The following is a 24419-nucleotide window of genomic DNA, read 5'->3' on the forward strand; positions in this document are numbered from 1 at the left end:
TTGCAGCCCAACTAGTTCTGGCAAACGGGAGGAAGCTGTGGAAGCAGGACTTTGACACCATTCTTCCCTGTCTCTTGTCTTCACAAATCTGTCTTTGGGCTCTGATCTGTAGTATAGGACCCTTCCTTTAGAGATGCACAGTTTCTGAAGCAGTGTTCTGAAGGGTCTCAGAAAACCTGCCTAATAATGAATCTAAGTTACGTGGCCTTTGCCACTAAACTAAACTGTCTGACAATGTCACTGATCAGGAACTTTGATACAGGAGAAGGGAACGGCCTTTACTGAGGATGAAGCCATAGCAGCCAGTGAGAAGAGATACCTCTCATTAGAAATTCCTAAATTAGTGTTTTGATTCCGTGGTTTCCATGAACTGAAACAAGACACTTTGCATCTGATCTACTCTGGAACAATGAATAGGCTGTGTCTCCACTGCTGAAAACTTAAGTAATGGACAAAAGCACTTGGAATTTGCCAAGGTAATTGTGATGGCTAATTTTAGGTGTCAACTTGGCTGGGCCATGGTGCCCAAATATTTGGCCAAACATTCTGGGTGTTTCTGTGAAAGTGTTTTTTTGGCTGAGATTAACATTTACCTCATGGACTTTGAGTAAAGCAGATGACCGTCTATAATATGGGTGGGTTAATCAGTTCAAGGCCTTCGTAGTACAAAGACTGACCTCTTGGAAGTAGAAAGAATCCTGACAGCAGACTGCCTTTGGACTTGAATTGCAACTCTTCCCATCGCCAGCCTGCTGGCCTCCCCTGCAAAATTTGGGCCTAACAAGCCACCACAATCATGTGAGCCAACTTCTTAAAAGAAATCTCTCTCTACTATAAATATGTAGATACATACATAACCTGTTGATTCTGTTTCTCTGGAGAACCCTGACTAATAAAGTGACATTATGTTGCTTTTTGACATCTCATTTTGCATTCTCCCCAGAGGTAATGCTTTCTTTTTCCTCTTTAAATTTCAAAATTTAGAATGAGTGCTACTAATTGATTAGCATTATACATTGGGTGGGGAAAAGCCTGGATGGAGATAAGCCAAAAAGCTCCACAATAACTATCTAGGAATGGTGCTAATATCCTTGATATGAAAGAGGCATCACAGATAATAAAAATGGAGTGGGATTTGAAGACACAACTCCATGCAGATCTTAAGCAAAACTTTGAGACCCGTGGCAACTCAGTACCTTTCAGATTCCTCATCAGTGAAAAGGCAACCTATGGAATGGGAGAAAATGTTTGCAAACCGTATGTCTGATAACTGGTTAATCTCAAAAATATATAAGAAACTTCTACAACTCAATAGTAAAAACAAAAAAACCAAAAACACTAAGAACCTGATTAAAAAATGGACTAAAAACTTAAGTAGACATTTTCCCAAAGAAGACATACAAATGGAAAACAGGTATTTGAAAGGTGATCAACATCACTATCCATTAGGGAAAAGCAAATCAAAATCACAGTGAGCTATCACTTCACACTCATCAGGATGGCTATTAATAATAATAATAAAAAAAGACAAGTGTTGGCAAGGATGTGGAGAAATTAGAATCCGTGCACACTATTGGTATAAATTAAAAAATGTGTTAGTCACTGTGGAAAACAGTATTATGTTCCTTAGAAAATTAAAACTAGAACTACTTTATGATTCAGCAATCCCACGTCTTAGTATTTACCCAAAAGAACAGAAATCAAGATCAAGATCTACAAGACCCTACGTTCATTGCAGAACTATTCACAATAGCCAAGATCTAGGGACAACCTATATGGTTGTTTGCAGATGAATGCATAAAGAAACTGTGATATAATAATATAATAATTAATATAATATAATATAATATAATATAATATAATATAATATAATATAATATAATAATATAATATAAATAATGGAATACTATTCAGCCTGAAAAAAGAAATCCTGCCATTTGCAACAACATGGATGCCATTCAAGAACATTATACTAATGAATAAGCCAATCACAGAAAGACAAATGCTGCATGATTCCACTAATATGATGTGTCTAAAATAGTCAAATTTATAGAATCATAAAGTGGAATGGTGTCTGCCCTGGGCTGGAAGGAGGGGAAAAGGGAGAGTTACTAATAAAAGGGCATAAAGTTGCAGTCAAGCACAATAGATAAGCTTTAGAGATCTGCTGTACGACATTGTACCTAGAGTCAACAATAATATATTAACAATTCAAAATTTGTTAAAAGGGCAGATCTCATGTTAAATGTTCCTTCCATAATAAAAGAAGTCCTGAGAGAGACAAGTATTAACTGAGACAATGGAAATACTACCAGATCCTTGATATAAAAGATCTAATCCTCCCTAAAGTACTTGGTCATTTGAATGCATTTGATGATGATAATCTTACATGTTGATGTATGTTAATGTAAAAAGTAAGTCTGAATTTTATTAAGATGTATGAAACTTGAAAGTCACAAAGAGGAGTACAGGCAAGATTCCTCCTGAGAAGCGGAAGACCTCAGACCCTACAAAAGACATTTACTTTTTGTACGATCCTATGCCATTAATATTAACAAGTCCTCAGAGACTGGGATAGCAAGCACCAATCTGTCTAATTATGAGCTCTGTGCATTAAGCTCTCAGGCACACACAACTGTAAATAAACAGGCTGTGCCATGTAACCTTTCAGTTATTTGGTCTCAGTAAAGTGGGATCTGCTTCTGTGTCTTCTCTGCCCAGAGCTACTGTCTGCATCAAGGGGTCCAGGCCTGCCTCTGGCTTCCTGCAGCCCTGAGAACAGAGCCTGAGCCGTCATCATTCACCAGGCTGGGAAGGGCGATGGATCGTCATTCCTTTGTCGTGCCCCAGCATGGAGGCAGCAAAGTCCAGTGAGTGCTGGTGGCGATACTGGATACAGGAGGGACTGGGCGAGCATTGTTTCTTCATCGTCAGGAAAACTGGGACAGTTGGAGTAGCCAGACAGGAGGGGTGGGAGGCACCAATATACAGTTTTAGCTCAGAGGCCTATAAGATTTATGTTCTTGGTTCTGGGGGATTCCGAGAGTTCAGATTCAGAATTCTGCTTTCCTTCCACCCTGATTCTGGCTCCTCTCTCACAAGAGCAGGAAATGAGTCCCTCTAAACTGTCCGCTAAGCCTTCCAAAATGATGCTAAAGGTGATGAGACAGGTGAGTGGTCGAAGGAGGTCAGATGACCACGTGCACGCTACCCTGAACCTTTAGTAAAGATTCCCAAGTGTTGGGCTCGGAATCAGGTGCTCTATACCGCTTGTTTCTTTTCACCTACATAGTCACCCCTAAGATATATCTGCATACATTGTCTTTTTACAGAGGAGGAAAGGATTATCGACATTTAATGTAACTTATACAGATTTCAATGAGTCTGACTCCAGACATAGGGAACCTAATAGTCTCCCCTTGTCCAGCAACCATTTCACGTCTCTGATCATTCAACACCAACACCATCTGCTCACTGGGCTTTTCTCTTTGGAAGTTTCTGGTAGACCACAGGGGAGCGCAGTGGGTGGTACTTGCTGATTCAACTAGAGGAAGGACGGCTGAGGCCACAGACAGGGCTCACAGAAAGAGCAGGCTCATGACAATTTAGGGCAGATCTCTCTCCAGCCCCTACTCCTGGACTTTGCCTCAGCTGTCCACTTCCTCCCCCACTCTTGTAATTTAGCCCTTCATCATTTCAAAGGGAGATATAATGTCAATGTCTCAGGTTCCTTCCATACTCAGAAAACCCGAAACTGTTAAAAGATGTGCAATGTACTCGTATGTGTTGTTGGTTAAGACCTGTGGATCTCAGCTTTATTTTATATTTTCAGTTTTTATAAAATTTATTGGGGTGACATTGAACAGTAAAATTATATACCTTTCAGGTGTACAATTCTGTAATACGTCATCTATATATTGTCTTGTGTGTTCACCACCCAGAGTCAGTTCTCCTTCCGTCACCATATATTTGATCCCCTTTACCCTCTTTTACCACCTCCCCACTCCCGCCTTACCCTCTGGTAACCACTAAACTGTTGTCAGTGTCTATGAGTTTTTGTTTCTTTGTCTTGTCTTGCCTGCTTTCAACTTTCTGAATTTTAACAAAGTGAAAAATATTACTGTATGTGCTTCAGATTCATAATATAATTTTAAGTCCTATCTGCTCTATTTATTATCTAGTAACGTGGAGCAAGTTCTTAGTATCTGTGGGCCTCAACATTCTCATCTGGGTTGATTTCTACTTGATACAAACAACTCCACTGAGCAAGGGCTCAATAGATATGAATATCACCGATGTGATTAAGTATGTGATGAATACATATAAGGGGAAACATTTAGACATTATTATTGTTGATAACACTCAGCTTCATACCATTTAACCAAAATATCCTGTGATCTGGTCATTTGGTTTTCAGTGGCTATTTGACCAACCATTTTATTTTTGTCCCTATGCAGATAGATACTGAGTACTTGGAAGGAAATGACGGAGTCACATTTATTTCTGATCCCCCAGAGCTTATATCATCTCCGGCACAGAGCACAACAACAAGAACAAAAAAACTTGAAATATATGAAATATTGAATAGACCCTTCTTTGGTTCACAGACACAGGATAGTCAATATGGCTTGAATACACTGGTGATTTCCTGTCTGTGCTTTCATCCAGTTCAGGGATGTCCCACAGCCGAAGAGAAAAGATAAAATAGCCCTTGTTTGTGTGTATGTAATAGATTTTCAATGGGACCTTTATTTTCCACTTAATAGCACCCACAACATTCAAATATTCAAAAACCATCACAGAAAAATTTCATATTTTCACACAAATATGAAAAAAAGGGGCAGAATGAAAAGGGGACGGTTAATTTTATTGTGTGGGCTGAGACACCTTTTAGGGTTTAAGTCACTCTATGCTCCAGTGCTGTGACAAGAAAGCCTTCAGATTTTCTACCATATAGTCAAATAAAAGGTTATTAAAACCTGATATGTGGGATATAAAACTGAAAACAACAAAGAGACAAGACAAATAAAGAAACAAAAACTCAAAAACATAGACAATAGTTTAGTAGTTATCAGAGTGTAAGGGGGGAGGGGGATGGTAGATGAAGGTAAAAGGGATCAAATATATGGTGATGGAAGGAGAACTGACTCTGGGTGGTGAACACACAATGTGATATACAGATGATGTATTACAAAATTGTACACCTGAAACCTATGTAACTTTACTAACCATTGTCACCCCAATAAACAAAAAAAAAAAAAAAGGAATCCCAAAAGAATTCCAAAAGAATTAAAAAAAAATAAATAACACCTTTCTTAGGATTGCATTTTATCAATAAACCCACTATTCCAATCATTCAAATTCTGGTTACAAAACAATATACAAATATTTATAATAAGCAAGTGTTTATTGAGTTCCACCTCCCTTAGATACCACACATCTCTGGAGAGGGCTGTTATTTATTCTCATTTCCCGGTAAGGAACACCAGCATTGGGAGATTGAGGGATTTACACACACTTCTGTGAATTATGGCACTAACACAATGGGTTATAGGACTGTCTCTGAATAGTACTGTACTTTACAGCCCTTTTTGAAAAATCTGAGATACGAATGTTATATCCTATATAAGATATGAATTTCACTGGGAGCTATCATGGAGTGACTGTAATTAGATACTTCAGAAATATTTCTGATTCTATAACTTAAAAATAACATGTAGTTGACAGCAACTGATTTTTCTATTGGGAAAACAAATGTAGTCAGTAAATAATAAAATTGAACTTGCAATGATTTTTGTAATACAAACAACTGTCCACCATGCACATATTCTATGTACAGAAATATATGGTGACAGAAGGAGAACTGACTCCGGGTGGTAAACACACAATGTGATATATAGATGATGTACTATAGAAAATTGTACACTTGAAACCTATGTAATTTTACTAACCATTGTCACCCCAGTACATTTAATTAAAAATAGAGAAATTCTCACTTGTGTGACATGGAGAGAGGCAAAAGAATTTTCAAAGGATTGTCGAAATAAAGAATTGATAAGTAAAATAAATTCCTCAGGTAATACTACGGATCAGTTAAAGTATTATATCTAGACGTATGTATTTCACAGAAAGATTTAAACACAATATTTTAGTAAACAAGAATGTTTGAGATGCAATGTGTGCAGTAATGTACCATTTATGTAAATTTTCAAGAAAACTCTTTAGAAATACATAAATACTGACATTATGGAAACACTGACAGAAAATATACCCACCAAATGAATGACAGTGGTTGCTTTTGGGGGACAATGGGATCATGTAGGGATTTAAGGAAAACTCAACTTTTATTGGTAATATTTCAAATCTCTATAAAATATGAGTTTGGAAGCAAATATTATGACATGCTTATTTTTAAATATTAATTATAGTTATAATAGGTAATGTTAATTGAACATTTTCTAAGTGCCTGGCAACAGTCTAAGGCAGTGTTACTAGTGCATATAGAGATTATTATTTAATTGGCTCTAGGCTGTGGCCAGGGCATCAGCACATTTTATAATATTCACAGGTAAATATAATCATCAACTAAGAATGAGAACCAATGGTCTGAGCACTTTATGTTTAATTTAATTTCTTAACACAACCCAATAAAGTAAGTTCAATTATTATTTCATTTTGCTGAGATGGAAACTACCCAGGTATTTGTTATATTAATCTCTGTACTTTTCTCTTTTGTATTTTCCCCCCCAATTAAATCATACTTTGACTTGTTAAGAGAAATGAAGATCAGACTTGGCTTCAGGGAGTTGCTTTAAGAAGAGTTGTATTTAAGGAGTATTGATTTAAAGTAGAATTGATTTAAGGAGAATCTTCCCCATTTCAGTAAAGATTGAAGCTAAGTAGACATAAGAAGACTGGGTTTCAGACCTGGTGGGGGGCTTCCCATGGTCCTAATTTCCTTGATTGCAAATAAGAGAGTTGGATTTGATGAGGACACTGCACTTCCAAATGTTTAGAATTAGAAATACATATAAGCACTTTTCCCAAGCCACTGCAAAATGGAGAGCAAAAAACCAAGAAGCAATGTCAAACATCAGAGGTTTCCCTGAGAGTCTATAGTATTGATATATAATCTTGCAAAAGATGAGAAATAGGAAGCCAGTTTTTAAAAACATTAAATATTGTTTAATGATTGAGAGCTGCATTATACACTAATGCCATGTACGGAAGTCAATGATGCCGTATGATTTTGTGCATTTAACCAAAACATGCTTACCCAAATTTGAAGTCCAATACAGTCAATGGTATTGTAACAGCTATGCACGGTGTCAGGTGGGTAGTAGCTTTGTGGGGGTTATCACTTTGTGAGGTATGTAAATGTTTAATCACTGTGCTGTTTTGTATACCTGAAACTAATAATAATTTTTAAAAACCTACAAAATAATTGAAGTCTACCAGGCTAAGGCTAGGAGGTATATTTGAAAAGATTTTTAAAAGACAACCCATATATTTGAATGAACACATATTTCCATAGAGGAGAGAAGTCAGAAATCCAAAGAATGATGAGAACCCATGCAGACAACTAGCACATAAAAAATCCCTTCTTTTTATTACGAACATTTGACTTTAATTTAGAATGCAGATAATGTAGTTCTAGCAATTATACAGTTAATAAATATTCTAAATCAAGGGACTTTCTTGCACTGTATTTGAATAAAGTAAGGCTGCTTCTAAGTGTCCTTTAATTAGAATGATTTTTTTATCTTTCAAGGGAAACATTTTTTTTTATTCAATGTTTCTTTAAACGAGTAGGCTGTATTTTATGATGTTCATGGATTTGCTATTTCTAAATGTCCTTGCTCCACTAATATTCTTCAGCAAGTGTCTCTAAAGTAAGTGTGTATAAAAAGAGGTAAATAACACGGAAGCCATTGAGGAAGCAGTTCTAAGAAACTTAGATTTGAGACACTGAGAAATATTGCTGAAGGCACTGGGGTGTATGAACCCAAGTGGGAACACTTGTGAATTGCTTGAATCCAAAATGTAGACACAATGCTGGATGTTCATTATTTGTTCCCTTTTTTCCAACCCTCTTTTCTTTTTCAAAAGGTGTCCAGGCTATATAGAACCACAAAATCTGACACGTGTCTCAGAATTCTTCCTCCTGGGGCTCTCAGATGATCCAGACCTGCAGCCCCTCCTCTTTGGGCTATTCCTGTCCATGTACCTGGTCACCGTGCTGGGGAACCTGCTCATCGTCCTGGCCGTCAGCTCAGACTCCCACCTGCACACGCCCATGTACTTCTTCCTCTCCCACCTGTCCTTGGCTGACATCGGTTTCACCTCCACCACCGTCCCCAAGATGATCTGGGACATGCACACGTACAGCAGAGTCATCTCCTATGGGGGCTGCCTGACACAGATGTCATTTTTTATGCTTTTTGGATGTTTGGATAGTCTCCTCCTGACCGTGATGGCGTATGACAGATTTGTGGCCATCTGTCACCCACTGCAATACTTGGTTATTATGAACCCACAACTCTGTGGCTTGTTGGTTTTCGTGTCATTTTTCATCAGCCTTTTGGTCTCCCAGATGCACAATTCAGTTGTGTTACAACTTACCTACTTCAAGGATGTGAAAATCTCTCATTTCTTCTGTGACCCTTCTCAGCTCCTCAGCCTTGCCTGCTCTGACACCCTCACCAATAACATAGTCATGTATTTTGTTGGTGCCATCTCTGGTTTTCTCCCCATCTCAGGGATCTTTTTCTCTTACTATAAAATTGTTTCCTCCATTCTGAGAATCCCATCATCCAGTGGGAAGTATAAAGCCTTCTCCACCTGTGGCTCTCACCTGTCAGTTGTTTGCTTATTTTACGGAACAGGCCTTGGGGTGTACCTCAGTTCTGCTGCCTCCCACTCTCCCAGGAAGGGTGCAGTGGCCTCGATGGTGTACACTGTGTTCACCCCCATGTTGAACCCCTTCATCTACAGTCTGAGGAACAGGGACATCAAGAGGGCCATGCAGAGGCTCCTCAGCAAAACAATCTCAGTACCTGTGCCATCTATCTGAAATGTAGGTTGGAAAAATGCACCAAAACTAAACATTAAGACCTGCAAATCCTACCTCTCTCATCACATCAATTTTGTAGCTCTCATGGCTTTCAGTTCTCTCCTTACTTAGCATCTGAATATTGCTTCTCTTGGTACGACTTCAATAGGATGGGGGGGGGAGTAGTCTGGGATGCTTGGTGTATCATAATCATTGTGTGGCTGGGTCGCATTATAGCGATAGAGATTTCTGTGGTTTAACATTGGTGACCCAAGCATCCTGGGATGACGAACAACTCTTTTATGTATTTAAAACTTACATCTTTTCGACAGCTCTGTATATTTTTCCGTACAAATTTCTCATCTATCAACTCTGTTTAGGCAGGTTATGTGTGAGGATGGTCCTCAACTGTGGCTTTTATTGAAATCATCTGGGAAGCTGAAAAATGCCAACTGGGTCTCATCACCAGTTATTCTGATTTATCTGGACTGGGGTATAGCCTGCGCACGAGGATTTTGAAAAGCATCCTGGTGGTTCTCATGTGCAACCAAGGTTGACGACTACTGATCTAAGTCAGGTATTTCTTTCAAAGATGTCTTGGGTCCTAACTGCTCATGGACTATTGATTATGAGAGTGGGCAGCAAAAGTCACTATGCCCTAAGAACTCACCTTTCCCCTTAACAGCCCTTACGCCCCTGGTGTGGTAGCCTCTTCCTTCACTTAGGATTGCTATGTTACTGGTTTGTTCTTCTTTGCCTCTCAGTCCTTCAATAACTATTTAACCAGTTCCCTATATTAAATGCTCTTCATCAAAATGACTGGTTTCTCTTTTTTTGACCGATCTCTAATATTGTAACATGGGGTATAAAAGTATTTTGTGAGGTGTCGTCAACTGTAAGATTGCAAAATATGCTCAGATCAGACAGGTGGTTGTAAATGATATGCCTTTGTCATGGGTATACAAACGGAAAATCAGTGGTGATGTCATGCTTACAGTTGCTGTGTTCTCTGATGATGCCTGAGGATCCTGAAGTCATCAAGTCATCACAACAAGTGTGTCTCTTCTTACGTTACTGTAGGATTCAGAGGACCATGTTGTCAGCAAAGGGAGCTCTTCCGTCTCACTAGTAACAGTCTGGTTAGGACTTCACTGTATCGCCATGCTTCCCTGTCTTCTGTCATGATAACTCCGTCTTTGGCACTCATTTTGGGTTCTACAAAATGGTATTTAAAGTTTTCTTTTTTAATATATATTTTTTAATTTTTAAACATTTTTTTATTAGTTTCAGGTGCACAAAACAATGTAATAATTAGACATTTCATATCACTTAATAATGATGCAATCTCCACATTCCTCAGCAGAGAGATCTCTGAGTCAGGAAGCCTGCATGGATAGGATTTGGAAGGTTACAACGTACCACTATCCACATACGTCCCACTTTATCCACTAGGAAAAAAAACAGATAAACCCAAACCACATTTTATTATAGCTTTCAAGAGCTGAGAACACAAAGAAAGCTAAAGAAAATATATTCTGGAGTGAGCTGATTTCTCTCTAGGTAGCAGAAATCAGAAACCCTGGGGACGTTTGTTCAAGTTGGCTATGGGATGGCTGCAAATTGGCTTGGCATTGATGGAGGAGCTCTCCTGGTGTGATAGAAACCAAGGGCTCCACCTGAGACTGTATGACCAGAAGTAGTAGAGTGGGGTCTGCCGAAGTTCCCCGGAGAAGAACTTGAACCTATTTGCCAGGGTGTCTCCAAGGAATTTTTGTTGCGTTTTGTTATGCGATGAATTCAGGACTATGCTGGAAAGCAGGAGAATGTGATCTGAGTCTGCAAGAGCCCAAACATAAAGCCCTTACAGAGGATGCGGTCTGTATCGTAGGCAGTATCTGAGAGGCTCCCGATGATCCCCAACTCCTGGTTTTCATGCCCTTGTGCATTTCCCTCCATTGAGTATGAGTTGGACACAGAGACTTGCTTCCAACAATGAAAATGTGGAAGAAATGATGGGAAGTCACTTCTGGGAACAGAGTGAAGAAAAATCTGTCTTTCTTTGTGCTGCCCCTCTCTGGCTCTCTAGGTTGATGCAGCAACTGCCATGTTGTGAGCTGTCCGATCAAGAGGCCCAGTTTTCAAGGAACTGAGGGAATTCTTTGGCCAATAGCCTGCAAACATGTGAATCCTACCAACAGCCTTGAGAGTGAACTTGGAAATGGGCCTCTGCCTGTCGAGCCTTGAGATGACTGTAGTCCTGGCCGAAGCCTTGATTACAACCTTCTGAGAGGCCCCCGGAAGTAGTTAAGTATCAGTTACCAAATAAATAGGTAAAAATCAATAGTATTTTAGTATACCAAATAATTCAATTAGAGAAAAAATTTAGAACTGAAGGCTCATTCAAATAAGGAAAAAACAAAAGAAACCCTGTAAATCTCCAAAATATAAAATGCCAACCCAAACGAGGTCTAAGGAAATGAAACTAAGAAGTCATCCTTAGAGACAAGTATTAACTGATTAAATGAGAAGAGTATCACATTCTTGGTATAGAAGACCAAATTCTACATAGACTTCATGATTAATACAATGGAAGTACAGGCATCAAAATCACACATTGAGTGGTTAAATTTTTAAAAATTACATTATATATATAACGTAATTTTTAAATATATAATGTAAATTTGTAAATATAAATTACATTATATATATATATATATATATATATATATATATATATATATATATATATATATAAAATTTTATATTAAGATCCTGCAACTTGGAAGTAAGAAGCAAAGAGGACAGATGAAATTCTTCAAGAGAGGAAGAACCAAGACTCTCCAAGGACACTCACTTTTCTCCTCTTTCTCTTCCATTAATATTAGCAAGTCCCCAGAGACAAGGACAACATGGACCAATTGGCTAATTATGAGATTTGTGCTTTGAGCCCCAAGGTCATACCATTGTAAGTAATTGGCTGGTGCCTCCAGCCCTTTAGTCTGCTAGTCCTGCTCTTGAGGCTCCTTATCTGTACCTCCTCTGTTCGTGGGCATCTGCATCAGAAGGTCCCAGCCTGAGTCTGTCTTCCTGCCAGTCCCAAGGAGGGACCCTGAGCCTTCATCACACACAGGCAGGCGAGGGCCAGCAGAGCCGTGCTCCTGGGCCATGCTCCAGCAGACATGCAGCCCAGCCCAGTAAGTGCTGTGGGCAATGGTGGTTGGAGGAGGGACTGCTGAGGGCATTATTTCCTCCTCAACAAGACAAACATGACATTTGGGATTGCTGGATGAAAGGGCACCAATATACAAAATTTCAGAACAGAGGCCGAGCAGTTTGTTCTGGTTCTGGTGGGAGTGTGAGAACTCTCATCCAGAGTTCTGGTTTCATCCTCATTGGTTCTGGTTCTGACTGGCATCTCCCCCACCATAGCAGAAAATGGGTCTCTCTAAAATTCCCCCTAAGCACTCCACAATGACCACGAAGCTGAGGATGACAAAGAGGACATTAATCATAACATCATGTACTTTTATCTGGGGCTTTCTGAGTGCCAGGCTCGGGGGTATGTGTTTTATGTATTTTGTTTGGTCATCTACAGAATCTCTCCCAAATTATAAGTGCACGTTATTATTTATTTTACACACACGAAAAGGAGCATAGCATTTTAACTTGTACCGGGTCATGAGTTAGAAAGAGCTGAAGCCAGGTTTGAGTCTGGGCAGTCTGACTCCAGACATAGGGCATCTGGCCAGTCTTCTCCCCTATAATGAAACAGTCATTTCAGCTCCCTATCAATCCTGATGGTGACCCCCTGCTCACTACACCCTTCCCAATGGAATTGTCTGGTAGACCACAGTGGGGAGCAGTGGGCAGCATTTGCTGCATCAACTGTAGGAAGGATGGCTGAGATCACAGGCAAAGGTCATAGGAAGAAATGACACGATAATTTAGGGCAGATCTCTCTTGCCCTCGCTCCTGGATTTCACTTCAACAATCCACTCTTCCTCCCGTCTTATAACCAGCCTATTCAAGCTCAAAAGGAGACAAAGTCAGTCTTGGGGTCCATTCCTACTCAGGCTACTGAAAACACTTTAAAAATTTACCTTGGATGTACCTACGGTTAAGACCTCTGTACCTCTGCTTAAAAATTTCAGGAAGTCTGGGCACAGTGAAGTGTAGTGCACGAAAATCAGAGACTGACCATTGAATTTTGAATCCTGTCTGCTCCACTTATTATTAGTGTGTTATGGGGCAAGTTCTTAGTATCTCTGGGACCCGGGATTGTCATCTGAGTTGATGCCTAGTTAGTACAGCTTCACTGAATAAGGATTAAAGAAATAATGGATGCTCTGTATGCAATAAATATGTGATAACTGTATAAAATAAAGGCAAAATCAATTTTAGATATTTTATTATATTTTATTAAATGTTTATATTCTAATGTAGGTGGCAGATATTGATTATAATAATAGATGGAGCATTAATGGAGAATTACCTAAATGTTGGGCAGTATTCAAAGGTAGGGAGATCAATGTTTGAGTCCTGAATCGTTCACCCTCTATATGGGGATTGTATGTAAATCTCTGAATCTCTCTGTGCTTCTGTTCCTTCTTGGAAATGGAGAGCCCAATGTCCAGAATAATAGCAAAAATATGAAAACAGCCAAAATATCTATTGACAGATGAATAAATAAAGAAAATGTTCTCTATCTATCTATCTATCTATCTATCTATCTATCTATCTATCTACATACAGACACACACACGGAATATTATTCAGCCATAAAAAGAGGGAAATCTTGCCATTTGTGACAACATGGATGAACCTGGAGCATATTATGCTTACTGAAAAAAGCCAGGCCCAAAAAGACAAAGTATGATCTCACTTATATATGGAATCTAAGAAAACCCTAACTCATGGAACCAGAGAGCAGAACTATAGTTGTAAGGAGCTGGGGGTTGGGGGAAAGGAGAGATGTTGGTTAGAGCACCAACTTCCAGTTATGAGACGAGTAAGTTCTGGGGATCTAATGTATAGCACGGTGACTATAGTTAATAACACTGTTTTGTATACTTGAAACCTAAGAGAGCAGATCTTAAGTGTTCTTAATGCACACACACACACAACTATGTTAAAGTGATGGATGTCTTAGTTAACTTGATTGTGGTAATCATTTCACAATGTATATATGTATTAAATCATCATGTTGTATACCTAAAAAAACTTTCATGTTTTATCATATATATAATTTTTATTTATCGATCATACTTCAATAAAGGTGGAAAAAAAGAAAAACAATGAAGTAGTATTACCAGGCCATTACAGAATAGAGTCCAAAAAAAGCAAAGAGCAGTCCTGCACACCAGACATTTTAGAAGATTGGATGGGATTGATAAAAACAACCTTGAATGAAATAAAAAATTTCAAGAGTATTTCTTAAACTTCATTATTGTTAAATCACAGACAGATTCTCTGCACTAATGCCATCTTTGTAGTCATTGATGCCGTATGATTATGTGCTCTTAACTAAACCATACATAACAAAACCTGAAGTCCACCAATGCCAAGGAGAGGAATTATACACTAAATGACTTTTTAAGTCAATGACTCTCACATTAGAGCAATCACTTACTTCTGTGGAGGAGGAAAGACACAAAACCAAAGAGTGGATAAAACTCATGAAGATAAGTATCACATAAAAATATTTTTTGATTATGAGCATTTAAGTTCATTTAGAATCCATATTACACAGTCCTGCCTTTTACAGAATGTTTAAGATAGTCTAAATGACCGGAATATCTAGCATTATATTTGAATAAAATAAGGTATATGTATATATGTGTGTGTGTGTGTGTGTGTGTGTGTGTGTGTCTGTGTATATATATATATATATATATATATATATATATATATTTCTTAATTTCTTTAAGTTAGAATTATATTTTTTTTTCCTTAAAGGGTGAAGAGTATTCTATAAATAAAAACATCTTATTCTATATATTTTCTTCAAGAACTATACTATGTTTTCCTGTGATCATAGATTTGTTATCTCTAATATTCTTCCTCCTCTGATACTCTTCAGTTGAGTTTCACTGAAGTGAGTGTGTATAGAAAGAGGTAAATAACACAGAAACCAATAAGGAAACAGTTCTCAGAAGATAGGATTTGTCACACTGAGCAATATTGCTAAAGGTACTGGGGTGTATGACCTCACAAGTGAATTGCTTGAATCCAAAATATGAACACAACGCTGTGTGCCCGTTTATTTATTTCCTTTTTTCCAACCCTTTTTTTCCCCCCCAAAAGGTGTCCAAGCTACATAGAACCTCAAAACCTAACACATGTCTCAGAATTCTTCCTCCTGGGGCTCTCAGATGATCCAGAACTGCAGCCTTTGCTCTTTGGGCTATTCCTGTCCATGTACCTGATTGCCATATTGGGGAACCTGCTCATCATCCTGGCCGTCAGCTCAGACTCCCACCTGCACACGCCCATGTACTTCTTCCTCTCCCACCTGTCCTTGGCTGACATTTGTTTTATCTCTACCACTGTCCCGAAGATGATAGTGGACATCCAAACTCACAGCAGAGTCATCTCCCACGGGGACTGCCTGACTCAGATGTCTTTTTTGATTATTTTTGGATGTATGGATGGTATGCTTCTGACTGCAATGGCCTATGACCGGTTTGTAGCCATCTGTCACCCTCTGCACTATCCAGCCATCATGCACCCTCGCCTCTGCTGCTTCTTAGTTTTGGTGTCATTTTTCATCAGCCTTTTGGACTCCCAGCTGCATAATTTGATTGTGTTACAACTTACCTGCTTCAAGGATGCAAAAATTTTTAATTTCTTCTGTGACCCTTCTCAGCTCCTTCGTCTTGCCTGCTCTGGCACCCTCACCAATAACATAGTCATGTATTTTGTTGGTGCCATCTCTGGTTTTCTCCCCATCTCAGGGATCTTTTTCTCTTACTATAAAATTGTTTCCTCCATTCTGAGAGTCCCATCATCTGGTGGGAAGTATAGAGCCTTCTCCACCTGTGGCTCTCATTTGTCAGTTGTTTGCTTATTTTACGGAACAGGTATTGGAGTGTACCTTGGGTCAACACTGTTTCCTTCCCCCAGGAAGGATGTGGTGGCCTCGATCATGTATGCCATAGTCAGCCCCATGTTGAACCCCTTCATTTACAGCCTGAGGAACAGGGATATCAAGAGGGCCCTATGGAGAGAGAAATGGAAGTGCTGTTATGTTTGTGCATACAAAGGGATGCGGTGAGGGGAGCAGCAATTTATAAAAATATTCGGGAAAAGAGAGTTTTAGGCAGAGGGAAAAGCAACCGCAAGGGATCTGAATCCAGAATCTGACGGGCAAGTTTGATAAACAGGAAGCCTGAGAAACTGGAGTATAGTAAACAAGAGGAAGAGAGGTATGAATTGCAGTAGGAAAAGTAGCCAGGAGCTAGATCAAATAACTGTAATCTTGCAAAGCAGGTTATGGAAGAGGAATTGACATTGACAAAATCTGGTACTTCATTGAATGGGGGATGTCAAGGATATTAAGAACTCAAGCTCTGGGGCAGCCGGATGGCTCAGTTGATTAGAGTGCAAGGTCTGAACAACAGGGTTGCTGGTTCGATCCCCACAAGGGCCAGTGAGCTGCGCCCTCCACAACTAGACTGAAGACAACAAGTTGACACAGAGATTCCGGAGGGGTGGCCAGATGGCTCAGTTGGTTAGAGCACAAGCTCTCAGCAACAAGGTTGCCGGTTCAATTCCCATGATGGGCTGCGTCCCCTGCAACTAAAGATTGAAAATGGCAGCTGAACTTGGAGCTGAGCTGCGCCCTCCATAACTAGATTGAATGACAATGACTGGGAGCTGACGGGCCCTGGAGAAACACACTGTTTCCCACTGTTCCCCAATATTCCCCAATAAAATTTATTTAAAAAGAAAAGAACTTGAACTCCAATCTCTGTTGCAGGAAATGGAAGGTATGGCATGGCCACGCCACTCACCAATACTGCAATTCAGTGTTACAGTTGCTGTAATAAAAGAATGTACATCACGGCACAAAAAGAGGAAACATTCAATACACTTAGGGTGGAAGGTTAGAAAAAAAGAAAAGAAAAAAAGAGTGCCCTATAGAGGCTCCACAGCAGAACGGTCTAATCTTAATATCTGTGCAATTCTTTTTGGAGTCTATTTGGAAAAACCAGCAAAACCAAACATGTAGACTGAATATTGTTTCCTTGACCACATTCGTTTTCAGTCTCATGGTTCTCATTCTCCGTGCTTCACATATGAATTTTCCTTGTTTTGGTTTGCCTTTAATTGAATTGAGGGTGTATCCTGGAATCCTTTGTACATTATAATGAATGCATGAGAGGTTCTCCTCAATGACTCTGGTATCCAGGTGAAATGTGCAAGTCTCTTGTTACATACTTAAACTTTATATCCTTTTCCATGGTTTCTGCCTATTTTCCATACAAATTTTGTATCCGTCAAATCTATTTATTCAGGTAATTGCTGAGGATGTAGTTCACTGGTTTTCAATTGTGGATTTTATTGGAATCCCCTGGGGAGTGTTATAAATACTGATGATTGGGTCTGTTGGAGGACGTTATCAAGAAGATGTGACTGCCAGTTGGCCTAAGAGCTGGACCTGGGGAATCAGAGGCTCCTCACCCACCTACCCTGCCCTTGGAAAGTGCATCCACTAGCCTACCCTGAACTAGAAGCTGGCCCAAGGATATAGCCTTGAGCTAGTAATATGTTGTTGAGACCATCTGGATGTTATACATGACTGAACCCAGTTAAGACCTCTATTGTATACAAACTTTTAAGATTCTGGTGGGCAGGTGTGTAGATCTACTTATCTTGCAGCCACCTAAGACAAGCCTTGGATGTAAATTCGCTAGCTTACGAAACCTGCCACCTGCCAATCGGGAGTGATCTGCTTCTTTCTTCAGTCTCTCCTTGCCCACTGTGGGTGGGGGTCAGTTTCAAAGTTCACCCTGGAAGCTCCCGAGATTGCGAACACACAGGGTCTCCCTTGTCAAATTTTAGTTGACCTTATATACAGGGGTTTGTTTCTGGGCTCTAGATTCTGTACCATTGGTCTCTGTATCTATTTTAAAATCAGTCCTATATCCTATTGTAGCTGATGGTTGTAGTCCCTGTGCTTCTTCCTTGTTTTTTAGCTGGGTCTTTATGTCTAAGCTTTGCCATTCTCTGGGTGGGGTGAAACTGAAACTGGGTGTGGTGCATTAATCGGCTGGGGAAGCTGGTTGCTCACACTGCTCTCCCTTTTCCCATCAGGGTAACAACCCTTTCCAGATGGGGAGTACCCTCCGGGTGCTGAGTAGCGCTGGCCTGGGGGATGGGAGGATGCAGGCAAAATGAAATTGTTCTTTTCCTTTTGTGTGGTTCTTCTCAGGTGTTATGTTCCACGGTGCTGCTGAATTTTCTTAAGTGATCCCTGAGCTCTCCCAGAGCTGATTTTGTTCATGGATAGCCATCTAGTCGTTGATCTTTATGGAGGAACAGAGGCTGGTGTCTCCTAATTCACCATCTTGGTTTTGTCACATTTTCTTCACATCAGTTCATGACAAACCAATTTCGAAATTCCTCACCCAGAGTCCTCTGAGCCAGGAGGCATGCGTGCGGAGCATGTAGGTTGCTGAGTACGATCATTCCCACACAAATTCACTTTATCCACAGTAAACTGAAACAGGCCCCAAGCACATTTCCTTAAACGTTAGGATCTGTGAACACAAAGTAAGCTAAGGAAAAATAGGATGAGCTCTTTTCAATAAGCAGAAGCCGCTGGGGACATTTGTAGAATTTGGGCACAGAATGGCTGCAGCTTTTTGTGGTACCAACGGAGGGGCTGGGGTGATGGAAGAGAAACTGTGCTGGCTTTTTCTGACTGCATAACCTGAAGGAACATGGTGGGGTCTGCAGAAACACCACATCAGAGGCAATTTCCACTCACACGCCAGTTTATCTGCAGAGAAATTTTGCTGACAGCATTGCGGTGTGATGGGTTATGTTGGGGAGCAGAGACACATCTCTCCAGCCCTGGGGGTGTTTCGAGACTGATGTCCTGATAGAGGGCGAGGTCTGCATGGTGGGCAGATTCTCATCTGTTCCCCGTGAACTTCACCTCCTGAATTTATGCTGTTGTGGAGACCCATCCTCTGGAGTGTATCCTGGGTCTACTGACTTGCTTCTAACCAACGCAACATGGCAAAACTGATGAGATGTGACTTCTGAGACTAGGGTACAAAAGGCTCTGGCTTTCATATTCCTGGCCCTTGTTTCTGTCACCTGTCTGCTAGTCCTAATGGGAGCCAACAGCCATGTATGAGCTTCCCCGTCAGAGGCCCATGTGGCAGAGAACTCAGGAAGGCCTCTGGCCAACAGCTCACAGGGAACTCCATCCTTTCAAAAGTGAATGGACTTGGAAACAGGGTTCCCAGTGAAACCTTGAGAGGACTGCAGCCCTAGCTGACAACCTGGATTGCACTCTTGTTCGATACCCTGGTTTATTTAAGAGAAATAGCAAGTTATAAATAAGTGTATACAAGTCCATAGTTTTCTAGTATACCAACATATATCAGTGAAAGAGAAAAAGCAGAGCTTGCGCTGTCATTTAAATAAGCATCATCGAGAAAAGCTCATCAAAATGGCGGCGTGAGGTGAGCCTCTGTAAAGCTCCCCTGGAATTTACAACTAATCAAACAACAATAACTCCACAAAGGACTCCCTGCACAGCAGACAGGCAAGACGAAGAGGCCCACTACTGAATTCACCGAAAGGTGGGCGAATCGCGCGAGCAGGGGAGGAAGGAAGGGAGAAGTGCAGTGACTGAGCCACGTGTGCAGGACGCAGACCTAGCTCAGTGCTCCGAGCTCGCTGCTTCCCGGAACTACCACAGCTGCGGGAGAGGGAAGAACTCGGACTGCTAGGGCTCCGCTTATGGCCCACAGGGCTGAGGGAGCAGCATATAACAAAAGAAGAAACAGAGGGAAACATCATAGAATACCACCACACAGAAATAATAGACAACAACAAAAAGGCAAAGAAACAATGGAGACACAGCCTTACCAGAAAACTAAAGATAGAATGACAGGAAATCCTCACATATCAATAATCACCCTAAATGTAAATGGACTGAACTCACCAATAAAAAGGCACAGAGTAGCAGATTGTATCAAAAAACTAAACCCAACCATATGCTGTCTCCAAGAGACACATCTCAGCTACAAGGACAAGCATAGACTCAAAGTGAAAGGGTGGAAATTGACACTCCAAGCAAATGGTACCCAGAGAAAATCAGGTGTAGCCATAATGATATCAGATGAAACAGACTTCAGGGTGAAAAAGATAACAAGAGACAAAGATGGACATTTCATAATGGTCAAGGGACTATACAACAAGAAGACATAACAGTCATCAATATTTATGCCCCCAATCAGGGAGCACTGAAATATACCAAGCAACTACTAACAGAACTAAAGGGAGAAATTGACCAAAACACAATTATACTAGGGGACTTAAATACATCATTGACAGCTATGGATAGATCATCCAAACAGAAAATAAATAACGAAATAGCAGCCCTAAATGACACATTAGATGAAATGGACATAATTGACATATATAGAGCACTTCATCCTAAAACATCAGACTATACATTCTTTTCTAGTGTACATGGAACATTCTCAAGGATAGACCATATATTGGGACATAAAATCAGCCTCAGCAAATTTAAGAAGATTGAAATCATACCAAGCATATTCTCTGATCACAAGGCTTTGAAATTGGATATCAACTGCAAAAAGAAAGCAGGAAAAAACACAAATACATGGAGATTAAACAACATACTTTTAAAGAATGACTGGGTCAAAGAGGAAATTAGAGGAGAGATCAAAAGATACATAGAAACAAATGACAATGAAAATACATCCTACCAAAATTTTTGGGATGCAGCAAAAGCAGTTTTAAGAGGGAAATTTATCTCATTACAGGCCTATCTCAAGAAACAAGAAAACTCCCAAATAAATAACCTCATGTTACACCTTAAAGAACTAGAAAAAGAAGAACAAGTGAAACCCAAGGTCAGCAGAAGAAAGGAAATAACAAAAATCAGAGCAGAACTAAATGAAATAGAGAACAAAAAGACAATAGAAAAAATTAATGTGACAAAGAGCTGGTTCTTTGAAAAGATTAACAAAATTGACAAACCCTTGGCTAGACTCACTAAGATAAAAAGAGAGAAGACACTAATTAACAAAATCAGAAATGAAAAACCGCAAGTTATCACGGACACCACAGAAATACAAAGGATCATCCAAGAATACTATGAAGGACTATATGCCACCAAATTCAATAACCTAGAAGAAATGGACAAGTTCTTAGAAACATATAGCCTTCCAAGGCTGAACCATGAAGAACTGGAAAATCTAAACAGACCGATCACCAGTAACGAAATTGAATTAGTTATCCAAAACCTTCCCAAAAGCAAAAGTCCGGGACCAGATGGCTTCACTAGTGAATTCTAGCAAACCTTCAAAGAGGATCTAATACCAATCCTGCCCAAACTCTTCAAAAAATCGAAGAAGAGACAGTACTCCCTAACTCATTTTATGAGGCCAACATTACCCTGATACCAAAACCTGGTAAGGACAACACAAAAACAGAAAACTACAGACCAATATCTCTGATGAATACAGATGCAAAAATCCTAAACAAAATTCTAGCAAATCGAATACAACAATGCATTAAAAAGATTATTCATCACGACCAAGTGGGGTTCATCCCCGGGGCACAGGGATGGTTCAACATCCGCAAATCCATCAATGTGATACATCACATAAACAAAATAAAGGACAAAAATCATATGATAATATCAACTGATGCAGAAAAAGCATTTGACAAGATACAACATCCATTTATGATTAAAACACTTAATAAAATAGGTATAGAAGGAAAATACCTTAACATAATAAAGGCCATATATGACAAGCCTTCAGCTAATCTCATAATTAACAGTGAAAAACTGAAGCCCTATGCTGTACATTCAGGAACGGGACAGAGCTGTCCCCTATCACCTCTGCTTTTCAACATAGTGTTGGAAGTCCTCGCCAGATCAATCAGGTAAGAGAAAGAAATAAAAGGCATCCAAATTGGAAATGAAGAAGTTAAGTTGTCACTCTTTGCAGATGACATGATGCTATATATAGAAAACCCAAAAGACTCCACCAAAAAGCTATTAGAAACAATAAACAAATACAGTAAAGTTGCCGGCTACAAAATCAATGTACAAAAGTCCATTTCATTCCTATATGCTAACAATGAAATCTCAGAAAAAGAAATAAAAAAAGAGAATTCCTTTTGCAATTTTAACAAAAAGAATAAAATACCTAGGAATAAACTTAACCAAGGATGTGAAAGACCTATATGCTGAAAACTATAACATATTAAAAAAAAATTGAAGAAGACACAATGAAATGGAAAGACATTCCGTGCTCATGGATTGGAAGAATCAACATGGTTGAAATGGCCGTATTACCCAAAACAATATACAGATTTAATGCAATCCCCATCAAAATCCCAATGGCATTTTTTAATGAAATAGAACAAAAGATCATTAGATTTGTATGGAACCACAAAAGACCCCGAATAGCCAAAGTAATCTTAAGAAAACAGAATAATGCTGGAGGTATCACACTCCTGGCTTTAGCTTGTACTATTACAGGGCAACAATAATCAAAACAGCATGGTATTGACAGAAAAATAGACACACAGACCAATGGAATAGAATTGAGAACCCAGAAATAAACCCACATAAATATGGACAGACAATTTTTGACAAATAAGCAAAAAACATACAATGGAGAAAAGACAGCCTCTTCAATAAATGGTGCTGGGAGAATTGGAAAGCCACATGCAAAAGAATGAAACTGGACTGCTATCTGTCACCATGTACCAAAATTAATACAAAATGGAACAAAGACCTAAGCATAAGACCTGACACAATAAACTGCATAGAAGAAAACATAAGTACTAAACTTATGGACCTTGGGTTCAAAGAGCATTTAATGAATTTGACTCCAAAGGCAATGGAAGTAAAAGCTAAAATAAACGAATGGGACTAGATGAAACTTAAAAACTTCGGCACAGCAAAAGAAACCATCGACAAAATAAAGAGGCAACCAACTGAATGGGAGAAGATTATTGCAAACAGTGCCTCCGATAAGGGGCTAATATCCAAAATATACAAGGAACTCATGAAACTCAACAACAAAAAACAAACAACCCAATTGAAAAATGGGCAGAGGACCTGAAGAGACATTTCTCCAAAGAGGACATACAAATGGCAAATAGACATATGAACAAATGCTCAACATCATTAATCATCAGAGAAATGCAAATAAAAACCACAATGAGATATCACCTCACCCCAGTCAGAATGGCTATCATCAACAAGACAAATAGTAACAAGTGTTGGAGAGGCTGTGGAGAAAAAGGAACCCTCATACACTGTTGGTGCGAATGCAGACTGGTGCAGCCGTTATGGAAGGCAGTGTGGAGGTTCCTCAAAAAATTACGAATAGAATTACCAAATGACCCAGCAATCCCTCTCCTGGGTATCTACCCAAAAAATCTGAAAACATTTAGAGATAAAGACACGTGTGCTCCAATGTTCATTGCAGCTTTGTTTACGGTGGCCAAGACATGGAAACAACCAAAATGTCCTTCGATAGATGAATGGATAAAGAAGTTGTGGTATATATACACAATGGAATACTATTCGGCGGTAAGAAAAGATGATATAGGAACATTTGTGACAACATGGATGGATCTTGAGAGTATGATGCTAAGCAAAATAAGTCAGACAGAAAAAGCAGAGAACCATGTGATTTCACTGATATGTGGTATATAAACCAAAAACAACAAAAGAACAAGTCAAACAAATGAGAAACAAAAACTCATAGACACAGACAATAGTTTAGTGGTTACCAGAGGGTAAGGGGGGTGGGGGGTGGGAGAAGAGGGTAAAGGGGGATCAAATATATGGTGATGGAAGGAGAACTGACTCTGGGTGATGAACACACAATGGGATTTATAGATGATGTAATACAGAATTGTACACCTGAAATCTATGTAATTTTACTAACAATTGTCACCCCAATAAATTAAAAAAAAAAGCATCATCAACATCATCATCATCAAGCTAAAAAAAGGAAATAGAAAGTTTATTTTAGAGACACAAATCTTAACTGAGAAAACGGAAATAGTTTCAGATTCTTGTTCAAGAAGACCCAATTCTCCCAAATTTGCATCGTACAATGGCTTTGCAGAT

General features: G+C 39.5%; 3 protein-coding genes across 3 annotated transcripts in view; 2 read left to right on the forward strand and 1 right to left on the reverse strand.

The window, feature by feature from the left end:
* The window catches only part of LOC109456203 (uncharacterized), a 224690-nt gene that overhangs the window by 32512 nt on the left and 167759 nt on the right, over positions 1-24419 (reverse strand). The window lies entirely within an intron of this gene.
* LOC109456202 (putative gustatory receptor clone PTE01) lies at positions 8216-9073 on the forward strand. The gene has a single exon (XM_019748350.2). The coding sequence runs from the start codon at positions 8222-8224 to the stop codon at positions 9071-9073; it is 852 nt and encodes a 283-aa protein (XP_019603909.2). The 5' UTR covers positions 8216-8221.
* LOC109456201 (putative gustatory receptor clone PTE01) lies at positions 15453-16325 on the forward strand. The gene has a single exon (XM_074338657.1). The coding sequence runs from the start codon at positions 15468-15470 to the stop codon at positions 16323-16325; it is 858 nt and encodes a 285-aa protein (XP_074194758.1). The 5' UTR covers positions 15453-15467.

Source organism: Rhinolophus sinicus, linkage group LG07 (assembly GCF_036562045.2).
Source record: "Rhinolophus sinicus isolate RSC01 linkage group LG07, ASM3656204v1, whole genome shotgun sequence".
Classification (NCBI taxonomy): Eukaryota; Metazoa; Chordata; class Mammalia; order Chiroptera; family Rhinolophidae; genus Rhinolophus; species Rhinolophus sinicus.

What these genes read in the sequence shown, in the direction of transcription:
- LOC109456202 (XM_019748350.2), top strand. Translation starts at nt 8,222, where the DNA reads ATGTACCTGGTCACCGTGCTGGGGAACCTGCTCATCGTCCTGGCCGTC.
- LOC109456201 (XM_074338657.1), top strand. Translation starts at nt 15,468, where the DNA reads ATGTACCTGATTGCCATATTGGGGAACCTGCTCATCATCCTGGCCGTC.